The following is a 21,618-nucleotide window of genomic DNA, read 5'->3' on the forward strand; positions in this document are numbered from 1 at the left end:
AGGGGGGCTGCCTCTGTCCTGGACACAGCAGCGCTTTGTGTGGGATGATGCCAAAAGGGACCGTTTTGAACCCTGGATATGGGGGTCAGGGTGGTGGCAAAGGCTTGTGGATGGATCCAGGGCAAGGACTGGGCAGGGATGCTCCTGTTGCTCCCTGAAACCCATTTGCCTGCCTTTCTAGGGGGGAAATAAAAGCTTCCTCCTTTGGAGCCAGTGGGGACAGGTTTCCTTCCCACGGGGGCTCAGCACCAGCCAGGACATGGGGCTGTGCTCCCCCCCTCGCCCTTGACAGGGAGCACCAGCTGGGGATGGATCCATCCTGCCCCATGGCCGTGCCCTTCCCCACGTGCCACCCCAGCTTGGCAGCCTGGGAGCTAAAAATAAGTGAAATGCAGGGGATAATCGAGTGCCTAAATATATCCCTTCTTTAATTAGCACCAGGCGACTGCCTCGCAGTCACGTCCGTCTGCCCAGTAATCCCACTAAACTGTGCCTGCATCAGAGGGCTCCCCTGAACAGCCTCCCCCGAGCCTTGGCCACTGGAGCATCCTCGCTGCTGCCTGGCTTATTCACACCGGCCCCAGCGTGATGGGGGGCTGCTGGGGATGGCCTGGCATGGGAGGGCAGCATGAGAGGCGGGTTAAATTGGTGCAAAACGGGTCAGCTGTGAGACGGGGAGATCGGTCCTCCTGGTCTCGAGCTGTGCAGGATTGGGAGCGAGGTGCTTGTGCGCTGGGGACGGTGATGTCCCACGACAGGAGCGCCTACAAGCTGCTACATCTTCCCCTGTGCAACTTGTCCCTCCTCCCCTTCCCTCTCCGTCTGAAATACCTGTGGGACAGTATCCTGCTCCCCCAGATCTCACCCCAGAGCATCCCTGGCTCTCCCTGCTGCTCCCCCAAGGCAGTGGGTCACTCAATATTCAACCCATCGCAGCTTCATCAGGCTCTGCAGTCCTTCAGTGGGGGCAACTGTGTGAAAGCTTGAATCACACCACGGCTCTGGTTGCTGCTTTTAGCAACCTCTTGCATTTCTAATACATACATACAAAAATATATATATTTCTGTTTTGCCCCTCTGCAAGGGCACTGGGTGCCAGCAGGGAGGGATGCAGGGGTGGATGGGCTAAACCCATGGGCCTGGTGCCTGCAAACTCCTCCATGGTCAGCAGCTGGCTCTTTGCCAAAAGACTCGATTCCCCCCCGCAAGCTGGCTCCTGGGAGGCTCCACAAGCAGTGCAGAGAGCGGGCAGCATCCCAGAGGGGTTTCCCTTGGGGGTCCCTCAAGCCACAACAGGTCTCGATGGGTGGCAAGTAAGTCTGGGCTTTACTCTGGCAACCTCTGTTAATTCTGGAAGAGAAGGTCTCTGGGAAAGGTGCTGTCCTCCCAGGTCAGCAGAAGGTTGCATTCCCGGTTAAATGAGCCCGGCTCGCTGCCTTTAATCTCTCAGCCTGAGCCGAGTCCCTGGGACCGAGCCAGGAACTAACCCTCTAAGCTGGTTCTTTTCTGCAGCATCTGCCTCCCCGCTGGGCTCCTCAGCTCATGGCTTCTCAGGGGCCGGATCCTGACACCCCAGGCACAACCCAGGGGATCTGCACCTCTTCTCCCGCTCCCTGCCTCAGTTTCCCCTTAGCAGTGCAGTCCCAGTGGGGTGCTGTGCCTTGAACCTCCTTGCTCTGCTGGATGCAGGGTGAGCCGTCGGAGCTGCTGGACTGGCTGGGGAAGGGAGCCGTGCTGGGGGGGAGAGCACAGCATCCTGGAGCACTACCCTAGGGTTTGCCCCATGGGGAGGGGCTCAGTCGCCTGTGGCGGTGCTGGGCTGAGACTGAATGGAACGGGGATGGCTGCACAGCTCTGCAGGAATCGCTTTGTCAAGTAGAAAGTTTTCCAAACAGTATATAAAATTTCACATAGTCTTTTCTCCCTGTTAGCCTCCATGGGAAAACCCTGGGTGGTGAGAAATTGTGGTGGTTGGATTTTCCTGGGCTGGAGTGGAAAGTATCAAAATGAGCCCAGGGATGCTGCTGGCTTCGAATCCCCAACGCTTCCCGGGAGCTGGCTGCTGCAGCCAGTCCTTGCCCCGGCTCTCAGTGCCACCAACCAAACTGGGAACCCCTGCCTGCCCCTGCTCTGATGCCTTTTGCCTGAAAAGCTGCACCCAGGGCTATGAAGCTGCCCACCAGGCTCTGCAGTTTCTGCATGGCACCCACCCGTCATTTTGGGTCCAGCTTACAGATGGAAACTGCTGAAAAGGTTGTGCTGATCCTGGCATCTCTGAAGCACCAGGGCTGGCTTTGGGGAAAAGCTGCCTCAGCCCCAGCCCTTCCCAGTCAGGGGAGAGAAGGAAGTGGAGAAGCAGCTTTGCAGGGAGCGGGGCTGGGGAGTGGAGCAGGGCCTCAGGCGCTGCCTTTGCTTCCAAGGGAGAAGGGAAGGGATGGATCCAGGGCCCTGACAAGATCGGCGTTGCAAGAGTTCTTGAATAAAAATTGCAGGAGCGGCATTCCTGGGAGGAGGCAGTTCCAGGGATTGCCATGAACATGCAACATGGTCCTGGTGCAAGCCCAGAGTTGAGCTGCTGCTGGGGCTTCATCTCGTGCTCCTGCATCGCCCAGCCCCGCTCCCTCCCAGCTCTGGTGCCAGGGCAGCACCTTCCCCTGACCCTCGGCTGTGCTTTTTGGCTTTACAGGCAGACAGACACCCAAAGCAGGACCTCACCCGGACCAGCACTACCCAGCCCTAATTCCTGCTCACCTTGCCGCTGGCTCCATCGATGATGTTTGAAGTTTCAATCAGTCCCCAAGAAATACAGACTGAAGCAGAGAGCGGGCACCTTCTGCAAACAGGGCAGTGTTAAAAGCTCATTCCACCCCTGTCCCCATCCTCTCTTCCTCCAACAGCCACGGCTGCTTTGCTGGAGCTGAAGAGGAGGAGGTAAAAAAGGGCTTTTAATGGCTTCCAGCCCCAGGTTTGCTGCTGTGACACCCTGGGCCACTCCCTTGCTCAGCTGCTCACCAGTGATTTTAAAAGCACATGGGCTCCTGTTGCCTCCCTCCTGCTCTCACCTGTCATTACAGAAGCTGATGCAGGTGCTGAAGCAAGCTCATTAATTTTGGAGCTCTCATTGATTAGGGTGCTCCTTAATGCTGCTGGTGCTCTTGGGTTTGCCTGTGGGGCTGCTAGGGGATGCATGTTCCTGTGGCAGCAGGGGATGCCCATCCAGGGTTGGGGGAACCACACTGCTCCCCAGAACTGCCCACTTTAAAGCCCAATTTCTCTGTTAAAAAGATGAGGATATTAAGAAGATAAGGAGTGGAGGGGGAGCCTTCTTGTGCCCCCTCCCCATATTCCCCCAGCCCCTGCATTTCCATGTTTCCCACTTGCTTTATCCATGAAGCACAGTAGGCCAGGAGGATTTTCTCCCCCCTTGTCTCTTTCCCGAGCTTTCAGCTGGATGCAACACCGTCCAGCAAAAAAGCCATGAGGCTGTGGCTGCTGTCGCAGGAAGGAAAACTTCACTTGGGGATGTAAACCTTTAAATGCAAGGAAATGGCGGTGGAGCAACACCACAGAGTGGCCGAGCCCCTGCCCCGTGCTGCCAGACCAGGCTGGGGGGGCAACAGGCAGGGATGGAGGCCCCACTTTTCCTATTCCCCAGGAAAATCTCCAGCCACCGGAGTTAGGCCGACGCTGCCTGTGCAGCCAGCGGCATGAGGCTTTATTTTTTTTTTAATGAAAATCCCCATCTAACGCCCAGGAAAACCCCTCCTGGTCGTGGGTGCATGTTTCAGCCCTGCTTTTCTGTCCTTGCACTGGAGGGGCGGGCGCTGGCGCTGGAACAGGAGTGATTTTCATTTGAATGGGAGACCAAGCGTGAATTTTTTGGGATCTTTGGGGTTTGGCAGCTTGAACTGGTGTGAGATTGCAGTAGGATCTGGGCTGGCGCTCCTTTTCCTGGCTGCCTGCTGGGACCATCCTGCGTGGGGGGAGGACATGCACATGCCTGTGCAGGTGCACCCCAAATTCGGGGCAATCTGGCTGATCCTGCTCCAGTTCCTTCTCCTTGGGGAGTGGGGCAGGGGCGCTGCCAGAGCTGCCCCGGTCCTCCCTGGATGCTCCAGGGGTGGCTTGCCCTGATGGGCACTGCAGACAGCCTAAGGGTGAACACCAGGGACTTTCTGGGCAGGCGCTGCACCCATAGGTATGGGGGAAGATGCTCCTTTAGGATCTGTTTGGTGGATGAAGCATGGCTGCTCAGGGGGAGGGAGATGAGCCCCAGGTACTGTCGAGGCTCACAAGGGAGGGCTGCAGGGTTGTGCCTGATGATGCAGCAGCAGAGCTGGAAAAGGCACCATGGCACCTGCAGCCCTGTTGCACAGCCCTGTGCATCACGGCTGCCCCAGCTTTCTGGAACTGCGGCTGATCCATGGCTCAGCTGGGACCCACGGCATCTCCCAGCTCCAGGGGAAGTGGCATATCCCCACCCAGGGAATATCCATCACTCCTCTTGACGAGCTGGCAAGAAGCGTCCTCCGCATCCCATGCTTTGGAGGTGCCAACCCATCCCTTGGCAGGGGGATGAAGCACCATTCCTCCAGCATGGGGCTGGCCCCCGTTGGGCTGCTGCAGTTTGGGGTTCCCTGATCCTGCTCACACCGTGGTGGCGGTGGGGTGGCCGCAGCCTTCTGCAGCTGCTGCCAGAGGCACAGCAGAGGCTCTGGCTGGGTGCTGGTGCTGGGAAGGGGAGGCACCCCTTTGGACCCGCAGGTGCTCCCCTGGAAAGCAAAGTGCTGCCGGCAGCGGGCAGGACCAGGGTTTGGCCGGCATCCCCATGCACAGCCGGTAATGGATTCCAGATGGCCCATGGGCGCACGGGCCTCACCACAGTGGTTTTTTGGCAGCTGGGCTGCAAAAGGGTCCTGTCCAAAGGCAACATCCGTCAGAAGGTGGCTGGTGGGGCTGGGAGTAAGAGGAGGGGGGCAGCCAGCTCATAGGGCAGTGGTGGCCTTGCAGGGCTGACTCTGTTTCTCCATCCCGTCTGTCTCCTCCCATCCCTGCAAAGGCACATTTCCTACTGCCTAAAAATATTTGGGATGTGGGCAGCAGGCAGGGGAGGCTTGGCTTGCCTGCCCTGCCAGCGGTGTCACGTGCACCCCACACCATATAGCTGTATGGGCTCATGAGGACCATCCCCTGGTGTCGCAGGAGGGGAGAGCCCAGGGCTGGGCATGGCTTCGGCTGGGGTGGGGGGCACCATCCCCTCCCTCTGAGTTTGGGGTGGGGGAGTGAATTTTAGATGACAGAAAAAGTGGTTGGAAATGCAGCAGGTTTGGGGGCTGGTCAGGAGGAAGATGCTCATCTTCATTGTCTGGGGGGTCTGAAAGGCCACCTGAGTGTGCAAGCTCCTGGGGCCTCTGGAAGAGGCACGGGTTGGGAGGAAGGTGCAAAGCTGTGGAGCTGTTTGGGTTTCCCACCTTGAGGTGGGCTGGGATTTGCCAGACAGGTTCAGAAACCAGCCTCTGAGCTGAAAATCATAGAATCATAGGCTTGTTTAGGTTGGAAAAGACCTTTAGGATCATCAGGCTCAACCATTAACCTGGCACTGCCAAGTCCACCACTAAACCATGTCCCTAAGCACCACATCTACACGCCTTTTAAATGCCTCCAGGGATGGTGACTCCAGCATGTCACTGGGCAGCCTGTTCCAGTGCCTGACAGCCCTTTTGGTGAAGAAATTCTTCCTAATACCCAATTGAAACCTCCCCTGGTGCAACTTGAGGCCGTTTCCTCTTGTCCTATTGCTTGTTACTCGGGAGGCTGTAGCCAGGTGGGTCTCTTCTCCCATCAGGGAGCTGTAGCGAGCGATAAGGTCTCCCCTCAGCCGCCTTTTCCCCAGGCCAAACAGCCCCAGTTCCCTCAGCTGCTCCTCACAAGACTTGTAAGGTCTCTTAAGACCTTCACCAGCCCCGCTGCCCGTCCCTGGACACGCTCCAGCACCTCAGTGTCCCTCTTGTAGTGAGGGGCCCAAACCCAGACACGGGATTCGAGGTGCAGCAGGGGGACAATCACGGCCCTGGTCCTGCTGGCCACACTGGTTTGGATACCAGCCAGGGTGCTGTTGGCCACCTGGGCACACCGCTGGCTCCTGTTCAGCGGCTGCCCACCAGCCCCCCCAGGCCCTTTCCCACCGGGCAGTCCCAGCCCCCTGCCCCAGCCCGTAGCACTGGTGGGGCTGGTGGGACCCCAGCGCAGGACCCGGCACTGAGACCTGTAGACCCTCACACCACTGGCCTCGGCCCATCGGTCCAGCCTGCCCAGATCCCTCTGCAGAGCCTCCTGCCCTCCAGCAGATCCACACTCCCACCCAACCTGGTGCTGTCCGCAAACTGACTGGGGGTGCGCTCGATCCCCCCCCAGGTCGTCGATGAAGACATTAACGGGCCTGGCCCAGCGCTGAGCCCACCTCCTGAGGAGGCCACCGCCTGCCCTCGGGGAGCCCACGGCAGCCCAGCCGTTCTGCTGACCCCTCCCCTGACTTCCCTGAGAACCAAAACCTCTGTCATTTCGTGATCACCGTGCCCCAGACGGCCTCCGACCAGCACGTCGCCCGCAGGCCCAGCGGTGTCGGGAAGGTCCCTGCCACACGCCCCAGGGACCCCCCGGGCTGTTCCCCCTGCTGTGGTGCATTTCCAGCAGGCGCTGGCAAGTTGCAGTCCCCCAGGAGAACAAGAGCTGGCGGCTGGGAGACTTCTCCTGGCTCCATATGGGATATTTCACCTGCCTCTTCCTCCTGGTCGGGTGGTCTGTAACAGACTCCCACCACCACATCTGCAGCTGTTGGCCTTCCCCCCTGATTCTTACCCATAAACACGCAACCCAGTGGCCACCATCATGAAGCCCTAGACAAGCAAAGCATCCCCTAACACACAGGGCTGCCCCACCCTCTCCTTCCTTGCCTGTCCCTTCTGAAGAGCTTATAGCCACCCACTGCAGCACTCCAGTTGTGCCAGTCATCCCACCACGTTCCCGTGATGTCAACTATGGCATAGGTTTCCTGCTGCACAGGGGCTTCCAGCTCCTCCTGTTTGCTGCCCATGCTGCACGCGGTGGCGTCGAGTTATGTGTATATCCCGTGAGTTATGTGGACCCCTCAGCTGGGCTAGAGATCCCACTACCTTGTAGAGGGGAGAAGCCCTAATTTCTGTGTGACCATTCTTAGGCACTTCTGTGGCTTCTAACTCATCAGTAACCTTCACATCTTTTCTGTCACATGGATCTCCATCCCCTGCCTCCACTGAGGCAGGAGACCGAGGGACCCTGCTAGCACACCACCCCTCATGCTGGCATGCTGCTGCTGCTGGCTGATTTCGAGTGAGCCTGGTTTTCTCGCTTTCCCCCTGGACTTGTCGCTGTTGCCCGCTGTCCCTTCAGTCACTGTGTTCAGCCGTGTGGACAGAGGACGGGGAGACCTCTTCTGTGTCATAGAAGCACAGAATCGTGGACTCATTTAGATTGGAAAAAAACCTCTAAGATCCTCTAGTCCAACCGTCAGCCTAACACTGCCAAGCCCGCTCCAACCACGGCACTTACAATCAGGGTTTAGACACCTAAACCCCACTGCCATCAGCGTGTCCTGTCCGCCTGCGGGCCCGTCCCAGGGAAGGCAGGGTGCCATTCCAGCGGTCTGTCTCTCTGTCACTGTCCCTGACACCCCTCAACCCACTGGCCGGAGCCCTGTCCCTCAGCTGCTCTGCCCGGGCGCTCTCCCCCTCACGGTGGCCACCCGGGGCTGACCGGGGAGCCGGGCATGTCCGGAGCCCAGCCCCCGGCCGCTGCCCGCTGTCGCCACAGCCCGTGGCAGGCGCAGGGCTGAGCGAGGCCGTGGCTCGCTGCCGGTGGGTGCCATTGCTCCCCGGTGGAGCCAGCAGAGCTCCAGCACCCGCCCCGCGCTCCTCACCGCACCCTGCCCCGGTCGCTTGTGCTCCCCAAGGGCCTCTTTTATAGGTGTGGGTCTCGGCCGCCATTGCTTGTGGCCCTGCCCAGGTCCTGTCAGCCGCTGCCACGTGAGCTGCAGGCTCCTGGTGGGTCTCGGCTCCTCTGGGGGTTCCCCCAGCTCAGGACCCCCCCTCCGTGCACCACGCTGGGGGCACTGGGAGCACCTCACCTCGGTGACTGGGCGATGGTGATGGACACCTGCACCTGCAGTGGGCCCCGGGGTGGGGATTCCTCTCCCTTGGGTGCGCAGAAGGGGTGCTGCGCCCTCAGAGGGGCTGTGGGAGCCACAGGCTGTGGCGCTGCACCCGAGATCCCCGGCAGAAAGGGCAGCTGGAGCCTCGCTCTGCGGGCACAGCCGTGACGGGTGAAGGGGCCGTGCATCACCTGCACCTTGCTCCCAGCAAGAGGTTTCCTTCCTGGAGCAGAAAGAAATTTCTCTTAGAAATTATAAACACTCACAAAAATTACGCCTTGAAGTAGGAAGAAAAAAATAAGAGCAACACGGAGAAGGAAAGAAAACACCCCAACAACCTGCCCCGTGCCTGGGATCAAAGCTAGGTGCCGTTTGGAAGCCCTTGGACAGAAATATTCCCCGGTTTCTTTGGCCAAGCCGCTGCCGTGAAAGGCCGCTTTGTTCCTGGGGCCTCGGCCTCACGTTTGCCCCTGTGGACTTCGATCCTGCGGCGGCCGGGGAGGCTGCGCCCCGCCGCTGTGCCGGCTCTGCCAGGGCAGCTGCTGGCGGCCGGTGGGCACCAGCCCCGCTCCGAGGCAGCGGCGCCGCTTTGATGGGTGCAGAGGGGCAGGATGAGGAACCGCTGCTGCTCCTCTCCCCGGCCGCCCGGCCGCCGCTGAGGACAGGTATAAAATACCTGGAGCTATTTATTCCATGAGTTATGTGTATCCAAGCGTCTTTACATTCCTGCTCACCCACTCTTCCGCCCGGATTCCTGTCTTCCTCTCATGTCTTCCCAAACTTTACGCCAAAGTTACTTTTTTTTTAAATTATTTTTATTTTTTTAAGCTATTTTTGTTATCCTGGCCTGTTTCATAAGCTGCACCCCTCCATGAAACTGGAATTTCCCTCTAACAGCTGCTTCTAGGTATTGGTGGGGCTCATCGGCTCTGCAGGGCTGGGGACAGCCAGGTTTGACCAAAGTTCCCTTTGCCAGAAGTAAGGAGAAGCTGGGTCCCACATCCTCCAGATCTCAAATCTGCAGGGTCCCAGATCCCCAGATCCTGCATCCCCAAGTGCCCCATCCCCAGCTCCCACACACCCGGCTCCCACCCCGCGGGCAGGCGGGACTCCGAGGCTGACGTAAGTTCCTTTAACTTCAAAGTGTCTCCCACCAAGCCAGTTTAAATCCTCTGCAGGTCTCGGAGGTGGGCACACCGGCTGGTTTCCGTGGATCTAACACGGGGTGGGAAGGGTGGCTCAGGCCAAAGCCCAGCCCGGAAAGCTCGGCCGGTTCTTGCTCAGCCCAGCGGTGCGGTGGGGAAAGCTGCCCAGAACAGGCTGGCCCTGTGCAGAAATGGGAACCTGTGTGGCTGATGAAAAGTGCTTTCTTTGGGTAGGATGTTTGTGTTTCCTTTGGCAGAGTGGCTGGAGGAGCGTGCACAGCACCTGCCTGGGCTGGGCGGGCAGGCTGGCTCTGCTCCCAGCGCGCCCATCCAGCTCCTTCGCTTGAAAGTGGGAGGAAAGGGAAAAGGTTTGGGAAACGCTCCAGCACCGGGTCTTCTTGAAGCAGGCTTGTGGCTAGCGAGTGCCTCGCCAGGGCAGAGACCTGTGACAGCAGCCTGGAGAGCTGTGGTTTCTGCCAGGAGCCCAGGGAGAGGTTTATCTGCCACCCTTGCAGCACCCGTGGGACGGAGGGGCCCATCCTGGCCCCTGCCCTGCTGGCACCCTGTCTGCCCGGGATGCTTTGTTGCAGGACACGCCTTTGCTCACCCTGGGGCCCTGTGACAGTTAATGCTCCTCTTCCTGCTCCTTATCCCTCTTCTGGGAACCAGCCCCTGGATTGCTCTGGTTTGCATCAGGGCTGAGAGGCTGAGCCAGCTGGGCATGAGGAGCTGGGGCTGGAGGCTGCCTCGCTCCTCCTCCCACTCTGAGGAAGAGTTCAAGGGGAAATGTCTTGGGTCTGGCAAGGACGGGGAAGGGAGAGGGCTTCGGGGGCAGGCGGCTGTGCCGGAGAGCGGGAGCCCACTGGGAAGCAGCAGTCAGGTTTTGCCCTGCGATGCGCAGCGGTCGTGGCCGAGATGTTTCCTGGGAGCCACCACGGCCACCAAGGAGGGCGGGCAGCAGCCCGGGCTGGCGCTCTGCAGCCTTTTCTCCACTGCTCCACCGTGGCCTGTCCTGCAGAGATCACAAAGCAGTCATGCAGAGGGTGCCCTGGCAGCTTGTCCCCTACCCATCATTTCTCCACAAAAGCCAATTTGATTTCCCCGGGGGAGAAGGTTCTGCCATCAGAAAGTGCAGATCTGATGAAAATTCGGGGAGAAAGCAGTAGGCAGTGAAGCAGTTTATCTCAGTTAGGATGAAGCCTCCATCGTTCAGCCCTCCCTGGGCACACAGAAGGGCTAACACTGGCATGGGACTGCGCCAACTGAACCAAAATTGTTGCGTTGGGTCCTTTTTTCCCCTTGGAAGGATTGTATTTTATTTTTTGTATTTTGTATTTTAACATTTTGCTCCGATTTGGATGAAACTCTGAGTGAGATAACGAGATTTCCCATGAAATGGGGATTCTGGGTCCGTGGCCAACCCTAATCTATTGGTTTACTTGAAGGTTGCTGGCCCCCGCTCCAGGCTTGGACCCTGTGGGGAGGGAAATGCTGCATCCCCCATCTCACTGGGAAGAATTGTGCTCGTGGCTGGGGCGAACGTTCCTCCATCCTCCTCCTGTCTCCGCGGGGCTCAACCAGCCCGTACATCCCTGGGGGATCCCACTCCCAGGGGGTGCAGACTGCACCCTCCTTCTGGGGCACCTTTCCACCCACCCAGACCTCAGTCACAGTAGGGACCGGTGTGACAAAAAGCCACCCCGGCTGCATTTCCATGCTCGGCTGCTTCGCTCGTAGCAGACAAGCCTGATGGGTTCCATGCACTGGCCGTGCATGTTGGAGCAGGACGGAGGGGACAGGCAGCCGTGTCCCTCGTGGTTTCCACAGGGACACCCACCCCCCACCCCCACCCCCATTTTGGGCAGCTCAGGCTCTGCAGCCCACCTCATCTCCCTTGCCATTCATTTATGAACGTGTCTGTGGTACTGTGAGCTACGGCTGGTGGTTATGCTGCTCCTGCTGCCCAGCAACACCGTGCCTATTAAACTAAACTGCTAGACTAAAATAAGCCTATTTTGAGAGCTGAAACCAAGGAGAAGAGCAGCTTGGTTGCTGCAGTAAGTCCATGGCTTTCAAACCGAACGCTGATGGTCTGAACTAAACACTGATGTCCTACATCAAGGCATTTGGCTGGGGTAGGGAAGGCTTTTGGAAATGGCTGGGGGGTTTTCCCAGATTTTTTTCCCATGAGCAAGATCATCCCATGAATCTCCCACTACAACTGGCTCCTGCGCTGGGGGAATAGGAATCCCATGAAAGCTTCCCAGGGGCATCTGTCCCTCCATCCCACACCCCTGCCCTGTGGTACTAGGCCACCGCCTGCCCCCAGGAGTGGTCCTGCTTGTGACTGGGGGGTGGGGAACCCAGGGGACTTGCAGGAAGCTCTGTGGCATTGCCAAGGATGGAAAAATCCCGGGGATCTGCCCTTTCTCCAAGACGACATCTGAGCTAGGAGGTGTTTTTCTTTCCATCTAGTCAGCACGGCTGCTTGGAAATTTCCTACGCCGGCTCCCGGCTGTAATGTTTTCATAATGAAATGAACCATCTGGCAAAGCCCTGAAAAATGATTCGCCAATTAGTGACTTACATCTTTCCTGTAATTCTACCTCATTAGCCTTTATTAAAAAGAAATAAATTGAATAATAATAAAAAAAAAAGCCCGTCCCTAGGAACACCTTCAGAGTCCTTCCAGTTTCTTACCCGTGTCTTCCCTTCGCTCTCCTCCCACGTGGGTGCCCAGGGTGTCGATGCAGCAGACACCAGCTCACAACACCCACAGCTTGTCCGTCAGCAGCCACATGGCTCCTGATACCTCCAGGTGATGTTTCTGGGCTGGCCACATCCCTGCGGCACCGTGCCCCATCCCTGCAGGCAGAGGATACCCGACCTCAGGGTACTCCTCGCTGGGCATAAAGATAAGGACACCTGGGCAAGCCTTCAGGGTCCACACGGGTGCTGCCCGCTCCCCTGCACCATGGCCAGGGGCCTTTCTGCCCTTGTTGGTGCTCCCCGCCTGCTGGCAGAGGGGCCTGCGGCTCAGGGGATGGAGGCAGTGCTGACTCAGCAACCAAAAAGGCTTACTCAGCAATGTGAGAAAATGCTGCCACAGCATTTTTTTTTTTCACATGGTCGACTCAGCAGGTTGGAAAAACGTTGCTCAGCAGTCTGCAAAAACGTTGACTCACAGGGTTGCAAAAACACCGAGCCATTTGCAACGCCAGCCAGCCAAGCCATGCACAGACCACTTCTGCCCCTGCTCTAATTTTCCCGAGGATGCTGCTGCTGTGGCACCCTACCCAACTCCCAGGTTTGAGGGGTGAAGCTGCCCCAGCTTCACCCTTGCCACCAGCCCTTGGCCAGCCACCCTCAGGCTGCCCTGTGTGACTTGGGCTTCTCCCCAGCAGCTCTTGAGACTCAGAGGGTGAAGACACACCTCTGCTGTAGTAACAGCCCCCTCCCCAAGTGCCCGTGGCTGCAAGGGAGGGCTGTGCGGTCCCAGCCTGGTACAGTAAATCCGAGGGCTGTGGGTGAGCAGCTGCACCACTGCAGTGCCTGCAGCTCAGCTACACCACCACTGCTGCACCCCCCACGCATGCTGGGACCCTCCTGCTAACACCTGCGGTTGAAATGGAAGAGGATCAGCAACAGCACCCACAAACTCACTGATTTTTCAGTCACCCCAGTGCCTGGCACTCACAAAGGAACTGGGAAAGCAAATTGTGATTTCTCAAAACTCCTGCACAATTAAGGATTTATGACAATTGATCTAGCTGAGCTGGGTCTTTGGGAAGGCTGCTTCAGTGCGGCAGGCTCCCCCTCTCCCCCCAGCACCAGGAGTGGCATCACCAAACACGGTTCTTCCCTGATGGCAGAAGCAGCAGTGAGACATGCAAGAACACTGCTGATGGCTCCTGCTCTCTCTAAAGATGCTGTAAAAGGAACAGAGGAAAGACTCCGTTAAAGAGTGTGCATGTGCTACATGTATTCCTTACCTCAGAGCCCTGAGAGGGTTTTGGGGCCCGGCTGCTTCAGCTGCAGCCGAGAGTGAACTGGACCCTCTGCAAGCCTTTCTTTTTTTAAAGCCTCTGTTAAAGATGATGCTCATGGCCTTGGCTGAGAGACACAAACACAGCTAACACCATGACAGCCCAACCACGCTGCAGTTCTGAATTTATTAGAAACAGCTGTCAGTACATCCTTTAAAACATTACATGTCAATGTGCTTTATTGCAATTTTTTTTATTGCATTTTTTTTTTTTTTATCTAGAGCAAGTAGGCCCAGGATGCTTAGTGTCTGGGATTTAAAAGCCCAACCATCTAGGTAAAAGAAAGTACAGCAAAATTGTAACACACCTGGTGACAAGTACAGTGTTGCATTACTGAGCTAGAAACTACAGGATGACTTGTCTGAAAACACTAACATACAATTGGTTTCCTTATGAAGCAGTTTGTTTCTTTTCTTCAAAAGTTAAACTACATGAATTCCTTTTTTTTTTTCTCCCCCTCCCCCCCCCCCCTCCCCCCCCCCCCCCCGCCCACTACACCATAAACGACAGAAGAACAGGTTTTACACAAATAACAAACAAGAGTACCAAAGTTACATGCTGGAATTCATCCGGAAAACAAAATAATGCAATAGCTTCTGGAGAAGCAGGTTCTTAACAGATGCAGTTTCCCTTAAAGAAAATAGAAGTCAAAGAAAAGCAGAAACATTAATGCAAAGGTTGTACAAAGGAGTGTGCTGTTATTTCAGCCCTCGATACAAGATCAAACACCCACTCATGCTTTACATTGAACCACACCTTATACAAAGAGTCCACTCACAAAGGGACACATACCACCACCACCCACTGCACATCAGCTCTGGACAGGGGGGGTCTGGGGGTCTGCTCAAACGTGCAAACGTTCATTGCATCTTGTGGGAGAGCAAGAGGGTTTCTTTTGCTAAACCTTTGCTTGGAACAAAGTTGATTGTTTTGTCCCAGAGTAGATAACACCCCAGTTCAATTCTGTTTACAAATAGAGTAGTAACCCCCCAAGAAAGATCCAGAGTTCAGCATTTCAGAAGCACATATGCAAGATGAACACAATAAACTCCTTTTCATTTGACAAAAACAAACCCAATTCTGCCTAAACACATGGCAGAATGTGCTAACAGTGAATTTTGTTTTATTTTTAAGGGGCAGTGCCACTTACAGCTAATGCATATAAATGTGTACGTGAATATATTTTACATATATCTATATACATACAGTACATATACACACACGCGCACGCACACACACACACACACAGATGATGCAGACCATTACAATCTCGTGGTGCAATAAACAGCCAGATATACAAAATTAACAGGTTTCATCAAACATATCTTTGCTGGATGTAGAAGTCACTCACGAAAACAAAAAAGACCAAAACCCCAGCCAGCTGACCAACCACAAACCCCCACCACGCCCGACAGAGACCCAGGGGCAGCTCTTGGCTGGCCCCAGCATCCTACAACTCCCCTGAAGTGACGAGACTCATGCCGGGGGGTGATATTCACCCTCGGAGACTTTTTTTGTCTTTGGATGCAATCATTTTTCCAAATGATCCCGAGCCCCTTGCTACGAGCACTTGGAAAGCGCATGGGTACGGCGCTGCGAAACACATGGGGAAATATCCCCACCCTGTTTGCCAACGCCGATCTCACAGAAGCAATTCCAAGGGAAGGTGGTGGAGGGGGGCATGAAATTAAAGCTGCTTTCTCTAATACAGGTTGATCAACAAGGCGTTTTTTCTACCAATAAGGGCCCGTTTGTTTGTTCTGTTGTTTGGTGGGTTTTTTTTGCCTCTGAAGCTCATATTACATGTTTTAAAGGCAAATTTTAGAAAAAATGGTGAGTCTAGTCATAAAATATGGCGAGTCTATGCCAATAGCAATTAAAAAAATGCAAATTCTGCATTAATTGTATGCAGCCAGCCCCAAAGACCAGCACTTCAAGCACTGTCATCATCTAAACAGTTAACAAGCTAAAGCTCCCTATCTGCCCCTGTGAACAAACAGGAAGGACTTGAAAAGATTTGAAGAGATTTTTTTTTTTTTCCTTCCCATTCGGTGGAAAGTATTTCTGCTCACAGAATGCAAGATTCACAAAAAATGTTGGACAAACTTCATCTAACCCCATCCAAAGCTACTCCTCACGCAGTACTTAACTAGCCGAGCTGCTTCACGAGCAGGCCTGCGTTTATTTGGGCTAGTAACTCTGTTCCCTTCTCCTGGCTGCACACGTTGTGCCAAGGGAAACAAGGGGATTAGCAATGCAAGTTCCCTTCCAATACAGGAAAAAGAGCAACTCCTTAAGGACTCCTATTAATTCCCTAACTATCTCCTTGCAATGCATTTAAGGAGATTATTCCAAAGGGAAGGGTCTGCTCTGGCATCACCTCTTTCTTTCATGGTTCAAGGCGGAGATCCTACTTCACTGTCAGTCTACTGCTTCGCTGAACTACAACCAGAGGGATGCTTTAGGATGCTGACCCTTCCTCTTCATTAAAGCTATTTGCTTTGAACACTGAATTTGAGCAAGCCTAACCCCCCCTCCCCTCACAGCATCTTTGTTCTTCGGGAATGTTACTTTGATTTTGCCGTTCCAAAAGCAGAGGTTGAAAAATCAACATAAGGAAACTACATGTAAGAAAACCTGATTTTAAATATGATCTAAACAAAACAACCCCCAACCCATCATAGCGCTTTGTAAAACTGCATTTTGAACCTGTCTCTTACCCCTCCTGATCCACAAGCAGTACCTGTTTCATGTCTGCACAATGCAGCAAGCATACAAGACTCACTAACATTTCAGATTTTTATTCCCTGTTAGTGTAACAAAAATATAAAATAAACAGACATTCAAAAACAGAAGCAAGATTGTTCAAGTACCAAATAAGGGGCTTTTCCAAACTTAAGGTGTGACATTCCTATAGCAATTCTGCTGTTTTAAACAGCCACAGCGTTCAGTTAGACACGGTGCCACCCAAGCCTACAGAGAGCCCAGGATTTGGGGCAACCAAGACCCTCCTCCTTCTCCTGTCATCCCCAAAACAGCACCAACTGTCCACAGTCCCCATTACAGTTGCCTGGCTTTGTGAAGGACAGACTTTGATTTTTGCCCTGCTGTGACTAGAATGCAGGTATGATTGAGTACAAACTTTTTTCCTGGAAATGGCTTTCGGTTGTAGAAGTCTGGTGTCTTAGTCTACACTGACTACAGTCTTAGTGTGTCAGTGAGAAAACAATCAGGCCCACCACGTTAAATGGAAAACTTCCTGACCATCTGCCACATCAAGAGAGATGAGCGTGGAAAGAGCATTTTATTTTTGGCATAAAACAGAGGGCTGTACTGGATATAACTCTAGATTGCAACTACTAATGGTGCAAAGCAGTGACTCAATCCACTCCTGATGAGAAAGAACAAAAAAAAAGATCAATACAACCCCCAAACCTAGAGCACTCCAGCAGCAGAAGGCGGACAATCACATATTACTGCTTCACATACTAGCGAAGTATCTATTGGGGCATCTCTCTATTTCTAGGTGGGTTCTTCCCATGCTAGGGTTACCTGTAATCCATAAAGAAATCAGTGGGAAAAGATTTGTAACTTACTAAACTTCAAAAACATGGCACTCGTGGCTGACGCAATGGGGCCAATGACAACTGTGGAAGCAGGCTTGATTTGCATCCATACAAATACAAAATACTGAATCACCCCTGATCCCTGCAAATATACTTCAAAACAGATTAGAAGAAACTGTGCATATTCGAGTTTCAACGTCCCCGCCCCCCGCCCCCCACCATTTAACACTGTGCAAAAGTTATTTAACCCTACTTATATATTTAATACAATATGGGTCAATGAGATCAGTACTCCTCTAACTGCAGTCTGATAACAGACTGCTGCTAGAACACTGAGACTTTCCCCCCCTTTCCCCCTGATTTTTTTGACTCTTAAAATGAAGATCTTCTCACACCTTACTGTTTTAAAGGAATTCTAGTTCCTTTGTTTTGCCTTGATCTTTCCTGTATCTGTTTTAGGCTTAACAGCTGCTTTTCGCACTAGGGTGTAATCCTGCACCTCACAGGCCCATTTCTGATTTCTCAGTCATGCGAGTGTAGAACAGCCGCAGGAACGCACGGGGTTTCTCCCAGGTCTAACACCACTGAGGAAACAGAATTAGGCCGAGCACAACAAGCGCAGCAGGACCAAGCCCTCGCTCTGTGGATCACACCAGCTACACGTGTCAGTTGGTTTTATACCCATTTTTATTTGCTCTATGAGCACAAAATGGATGCAAAAAAGAATCTGTGCAATAGTATCTGACAGTCAAAGGGAAGCAATCACAGCAGCTGGGACTTCAGGTGCCTAAACAAAACACGGAGATACAGAGGCAAAAGACAACCTCAGAAAGACCACTGAGGGTAACGGAGCCAAACACAAGGAACACAAGCTTAGCCAGCCCATATTCCTGATCTGAAGGTTTGGGCAAAACAGAATTTCAAACAATGCTTCAAGATGGCTTATTGGCTCCGAGTGCATCATTCACAGCAAATACATCACCTGTGATCAGCGAAGAGATCTCAGAGAGCGAGGGGCAAAAAATCCCAACTCACTCACACTACTATAAAGCCAAGCTACTTTCACAGATGCCAGTAGAATTACACTGTATTTACCTTGGCAGAGCTGGGGCAGGAGCCTGGACCAAGACCTCACAGGATCAGTTAGATTCCACTACAGGGAAACTTCAGACAGCCCCGCTTTGCTATCCTGCTGCTGTTGGTACTTTGAGGGTGTGCCAGGATTTATGAGCCTGAAAGTAGACCTGCACTTGTTTAAAACAAAACTGATCCCTACCTTAAAAATGGGATAAATGTGAATCACTTCAGGCAGGTTGTCTCTGTCACAAAAACAGAGATCAGAAATACATGCCCCATCAGCCTCAGATATTAACACTGCAAATAAGAGGAGAGCCCACAAGGAGAGATCACAAGGGCAGAGAAAAAGAGACACTCCACTCCCACAGGTTTTTCCACCAGCATGAGGCACCTGGCTATCATTTGTGCCTTTGAACCGATTTCCCTCATCAGGCATCTGGACTCAGCCCAGTACCAAAGGAATGTTAGATGCACAAGAGGTGTAAGAATGACAGCTTTACAGCTACCAGATTAGAACTGCAAATTATCCAAGAGGTAGGGCAAGTTCCTTTAAAGACAAAAATTTCCATGTCCATATACCACTGAGGAATCCATTCAAGATTTTCACTAAGAGCAAAGGCAACGCCTCTTTTCCTTTTCTTGGGGAAGTGGGAGAGAAAGGACACATGAGCAGATGTAGGTCATTGACACAGGAGCTTGCATGAATTTTCTTCTCCTCTCACCCAGTTTTGGTTAGATTTTGCAGTGTTTCATTTAATTAGAAAAGTGGCATCTACAGAATTCTTCGCCTGAAGATTGCACTCTGGCTGATTAGAAAGCGCCTGGGATGTGTCAGGGTCATTAGTGCAAAATAAAACATCTCACAGGCACGCCAGGCAACCAGACTACCCTTCCTGCAATGGCTGCCAGCACTCCAGCCTTGTCACTTCCCTGCTTGCAAATTCATGCCATTCAGCAAAATAATGCTTCTAGTGTAAGCATTAAACGTCAACAAGCCTAGCAGTACTGCCCAGGCATTATAGAAAAAAAAAAACCCCACGCATTTGAACAGGAAATCAGCCCCAGGGTCAGAAACAGGTCTAGAGCATTCTCAGACCTGCATGACTGTCTGCTTCCTGTCCTGTACAATGGGTGCATTGCAAGTGAACCGCTTCCAGTAACACGAACAAAAGTAACTTTCAAGGTTGCACACTGAACAATTACTTCGCCAGTTGTGCTTTGATGCCAAGTGGTTCAGTTTGCCAAACTTAGCTCTTTTTCATCTTAGAAGCTTAAGGAATGGAAATAAGCTGCTTTGTGTACTTTCCAGGGAGGAGATTTATTGGATGATTGCTATACTTGATGAAGCCCAGGACTACCCACTCCAGTGTTTGACAGCAGCCCCTGCCAAAGGATGGTAGCAGACATCCAATAACTGAGTAGTACAGTTCTCTTCCTTCCTGTGTTTTGCATCATGCCCAAAATAACTACAAGGGAATTCAGATTATGCCAGTGTAAAATCTTGCTTGGCTCCAGTGGTGTGAGAGTTCAGAACTTCGCTTGCAAAGAACAAATCAGAGGAGATCTATAATTAGCATGCTTCCTTCTATACAACTGGAAGTGACTACACCTCATGAAAGAATTTGGTACAATAAGCCATCCAGAAGCATTTGATTACACCTACCTCTTCTATACCAAAAAATCAAGCATTACCAGAGTCTGTCATTGTTCAGCAAGAGAACTGCAACAGGTGAGTGCAAGCTTCATTCTGGTTTACATTCCGAAGCACAGTATCGTTAAAAACTGAAAACAGAATCCCAAGCTGAGGAATGGGAGGAAGGGGGGTGAGGAAAGATGAGAATGAGTGATTACATCAGATCAGACAAATTTAGTGTTTTGAAGCCACACAATGTTTAGCTTTTCCTTTTATTTTTTTCAAGTTTTGGTGTAGAACGTGTGTGCGGATGCTAACGCAACCTTCCCCATAAGTGCTCAATCTAGCAAGGAACAAAGTTTTGGTGTGTTCAATTTGGTTATAAATGTTTCCTTTAAGTGAAGACCTGTAGTGCCATTGAAACCAAAACTTTGTTACTGTTGGCAAAAAAAATAAAGCAACTTTTCTTTACAAGCATTTTTCCATTTAAATAAAAACCTGAAGCTTTCCCATAATTCCTTTGGTCTTCTCTCACCAAATTCCATGCTACCTCAAGACAAGCCCTCTTTTGGAAGTTCGGCTGAATCGCAGTGAAGCTGCTAAAATTAAGAGAAGAATTGCTGCGGTAGTTTCCCCCCTAGTTTCTTGGGAGTTTAAGACTGAAAGACATTACTGATGCCTCAGACAGAGGCTTCAAATTGTCTCTACAAGAACAAGAGAAAACAAAATCCAATTAGAAGTTCCACTGAAGGTGCCTGGCAAAAATTATCTCCACAAAACGATGTTTTGCTTCCAGTATTTTTGTACGGGTTGAGTTTATTCCCCTCATAAGGAAACAAAAGTATCAGTGTAAAAGCACAGCTGAGCTTTTAAGGTAGCACCAGGACACCTACACCCAAGTTGTCGTCTTGTTGCTGCTAGGCCTCTTTGATTCACATTCACAGAATCACTTCTTGTGCAAAACAAGCAGTCTAAGGAGAAAGAATGCCCTCCAAGTTCTAGTAAAAATCGTAGAAAAGAATCCAAGATAGCCAACGCTTTCCTCCTCCCCAAAATTTACCTGCAGAGAGAGGGGGGCATCTGTGCGTAGACAGGATAGGCAAGCCTGACATTTAGGGAATCATTGTGTTGGACAAGGGATGTCTGCTGGTAATGAAGAACCAAATCCTTGAGTGTGCTGTACAGGTTATATGGTTCTGCAAACCCATAACCTCTTGGAGTGCTGTAGATCACGCAGTGTTTCACTTCTCCATCAGCTCTGCAAGGAAAGGAAACAGGAGAGTTGAACATCAAAGGACAAACCCAAAGTGACAGTCTATTAACAATTAACTAATGCAGCAACCCTGCCAGTCACTAAATTACATAATGGAGGACCCAGCAGATGCAAGAAGAGGAGATTAATATAGTCTGTGAAGAAACAGTGCTTCAGGGCATGCGATTAAACACTCTTGCATAATAATCCACATAAGAGGCCTCTTCTATCCTAGCAGTACAATTCCCTACTGCATTGTTCTCCAAATGTTTCTTGGGGGGGGGGGGGGGGGGGGAAGTCAAGAGCTTAACCAAGAAGATAAGCACCTGAAGTCAGCAACGCCTTTGTGCTCAACTCATCTGGAAACCTATCCACTAAGGAAAGACACCAAACCCCACCAATTGTTAGGACCTACAGAGTATTTCATGAAATGCAGCGCTAACCTTCAGTGCGCATTTTTTTTAATGTTAAGCATGGCACGGGTTCAAGCTGGCTCATTATCTGAAGTCATAGCGACTGAGTCCCTAACTTGGCAAAACAGTCACTGCAACACAGTATTTCCAAAGCTGCTAGAAAAACTTATCTGCCAGAAAGATGGAGCATTATGTAATCCCTATGCTGGAGCCTATTGCCATCCAAGTCACACGTAGGAACAGCTTACGTTATGCCATCATTTGCTAGCTTGTAGTATGATACCAACCAAGAGAAAGTATC

General features: G+C 52.4%; 1 protein-coding gene across 3 annotated transcripts in view; it reads right to left on the bottom strand.

The window, feature by feature from the left end:
* Positions 1–13,483: 13,483 nt before the first annotated feature.
* Positions 13,484–21,618, bottom strand: part of PIK3R3 (phosphoinositide-3-kinase regulatory subunit 3) — an 82,100-nt gene continuing 73,965 nt past the window's right edge. For all 3 annotated transcript variants that reach the window (XM_027802694.2, XM_014278519.3, XM_005437388.4), the window contains one exon: positions 13,484–20,910. In XM_027802694.2, the coding sequence (XP_027658495.2) occupies positions 20,709–20,910 (202 nt within the window). In that variant the 3' untranslated portion in view covers positions 13,484–20,708. The remainder of the gene's footprint in view (positions 20,911–21,618) is intronic.

The sequence above is a fragment of the Falco cherrug genome, chromosome 12 (assembly GCF_023634085.1).
Source record: "Falco cherrug isolate bFalChe1 chromosome 12, bFalChe1.pri, whole genome shotgun sequence".
Lineage (NCBI taxonomy): Eukaryota > Metazoa > Chordata > Aves > Falconiformes > Falconidae > Falco > Falco cherrug.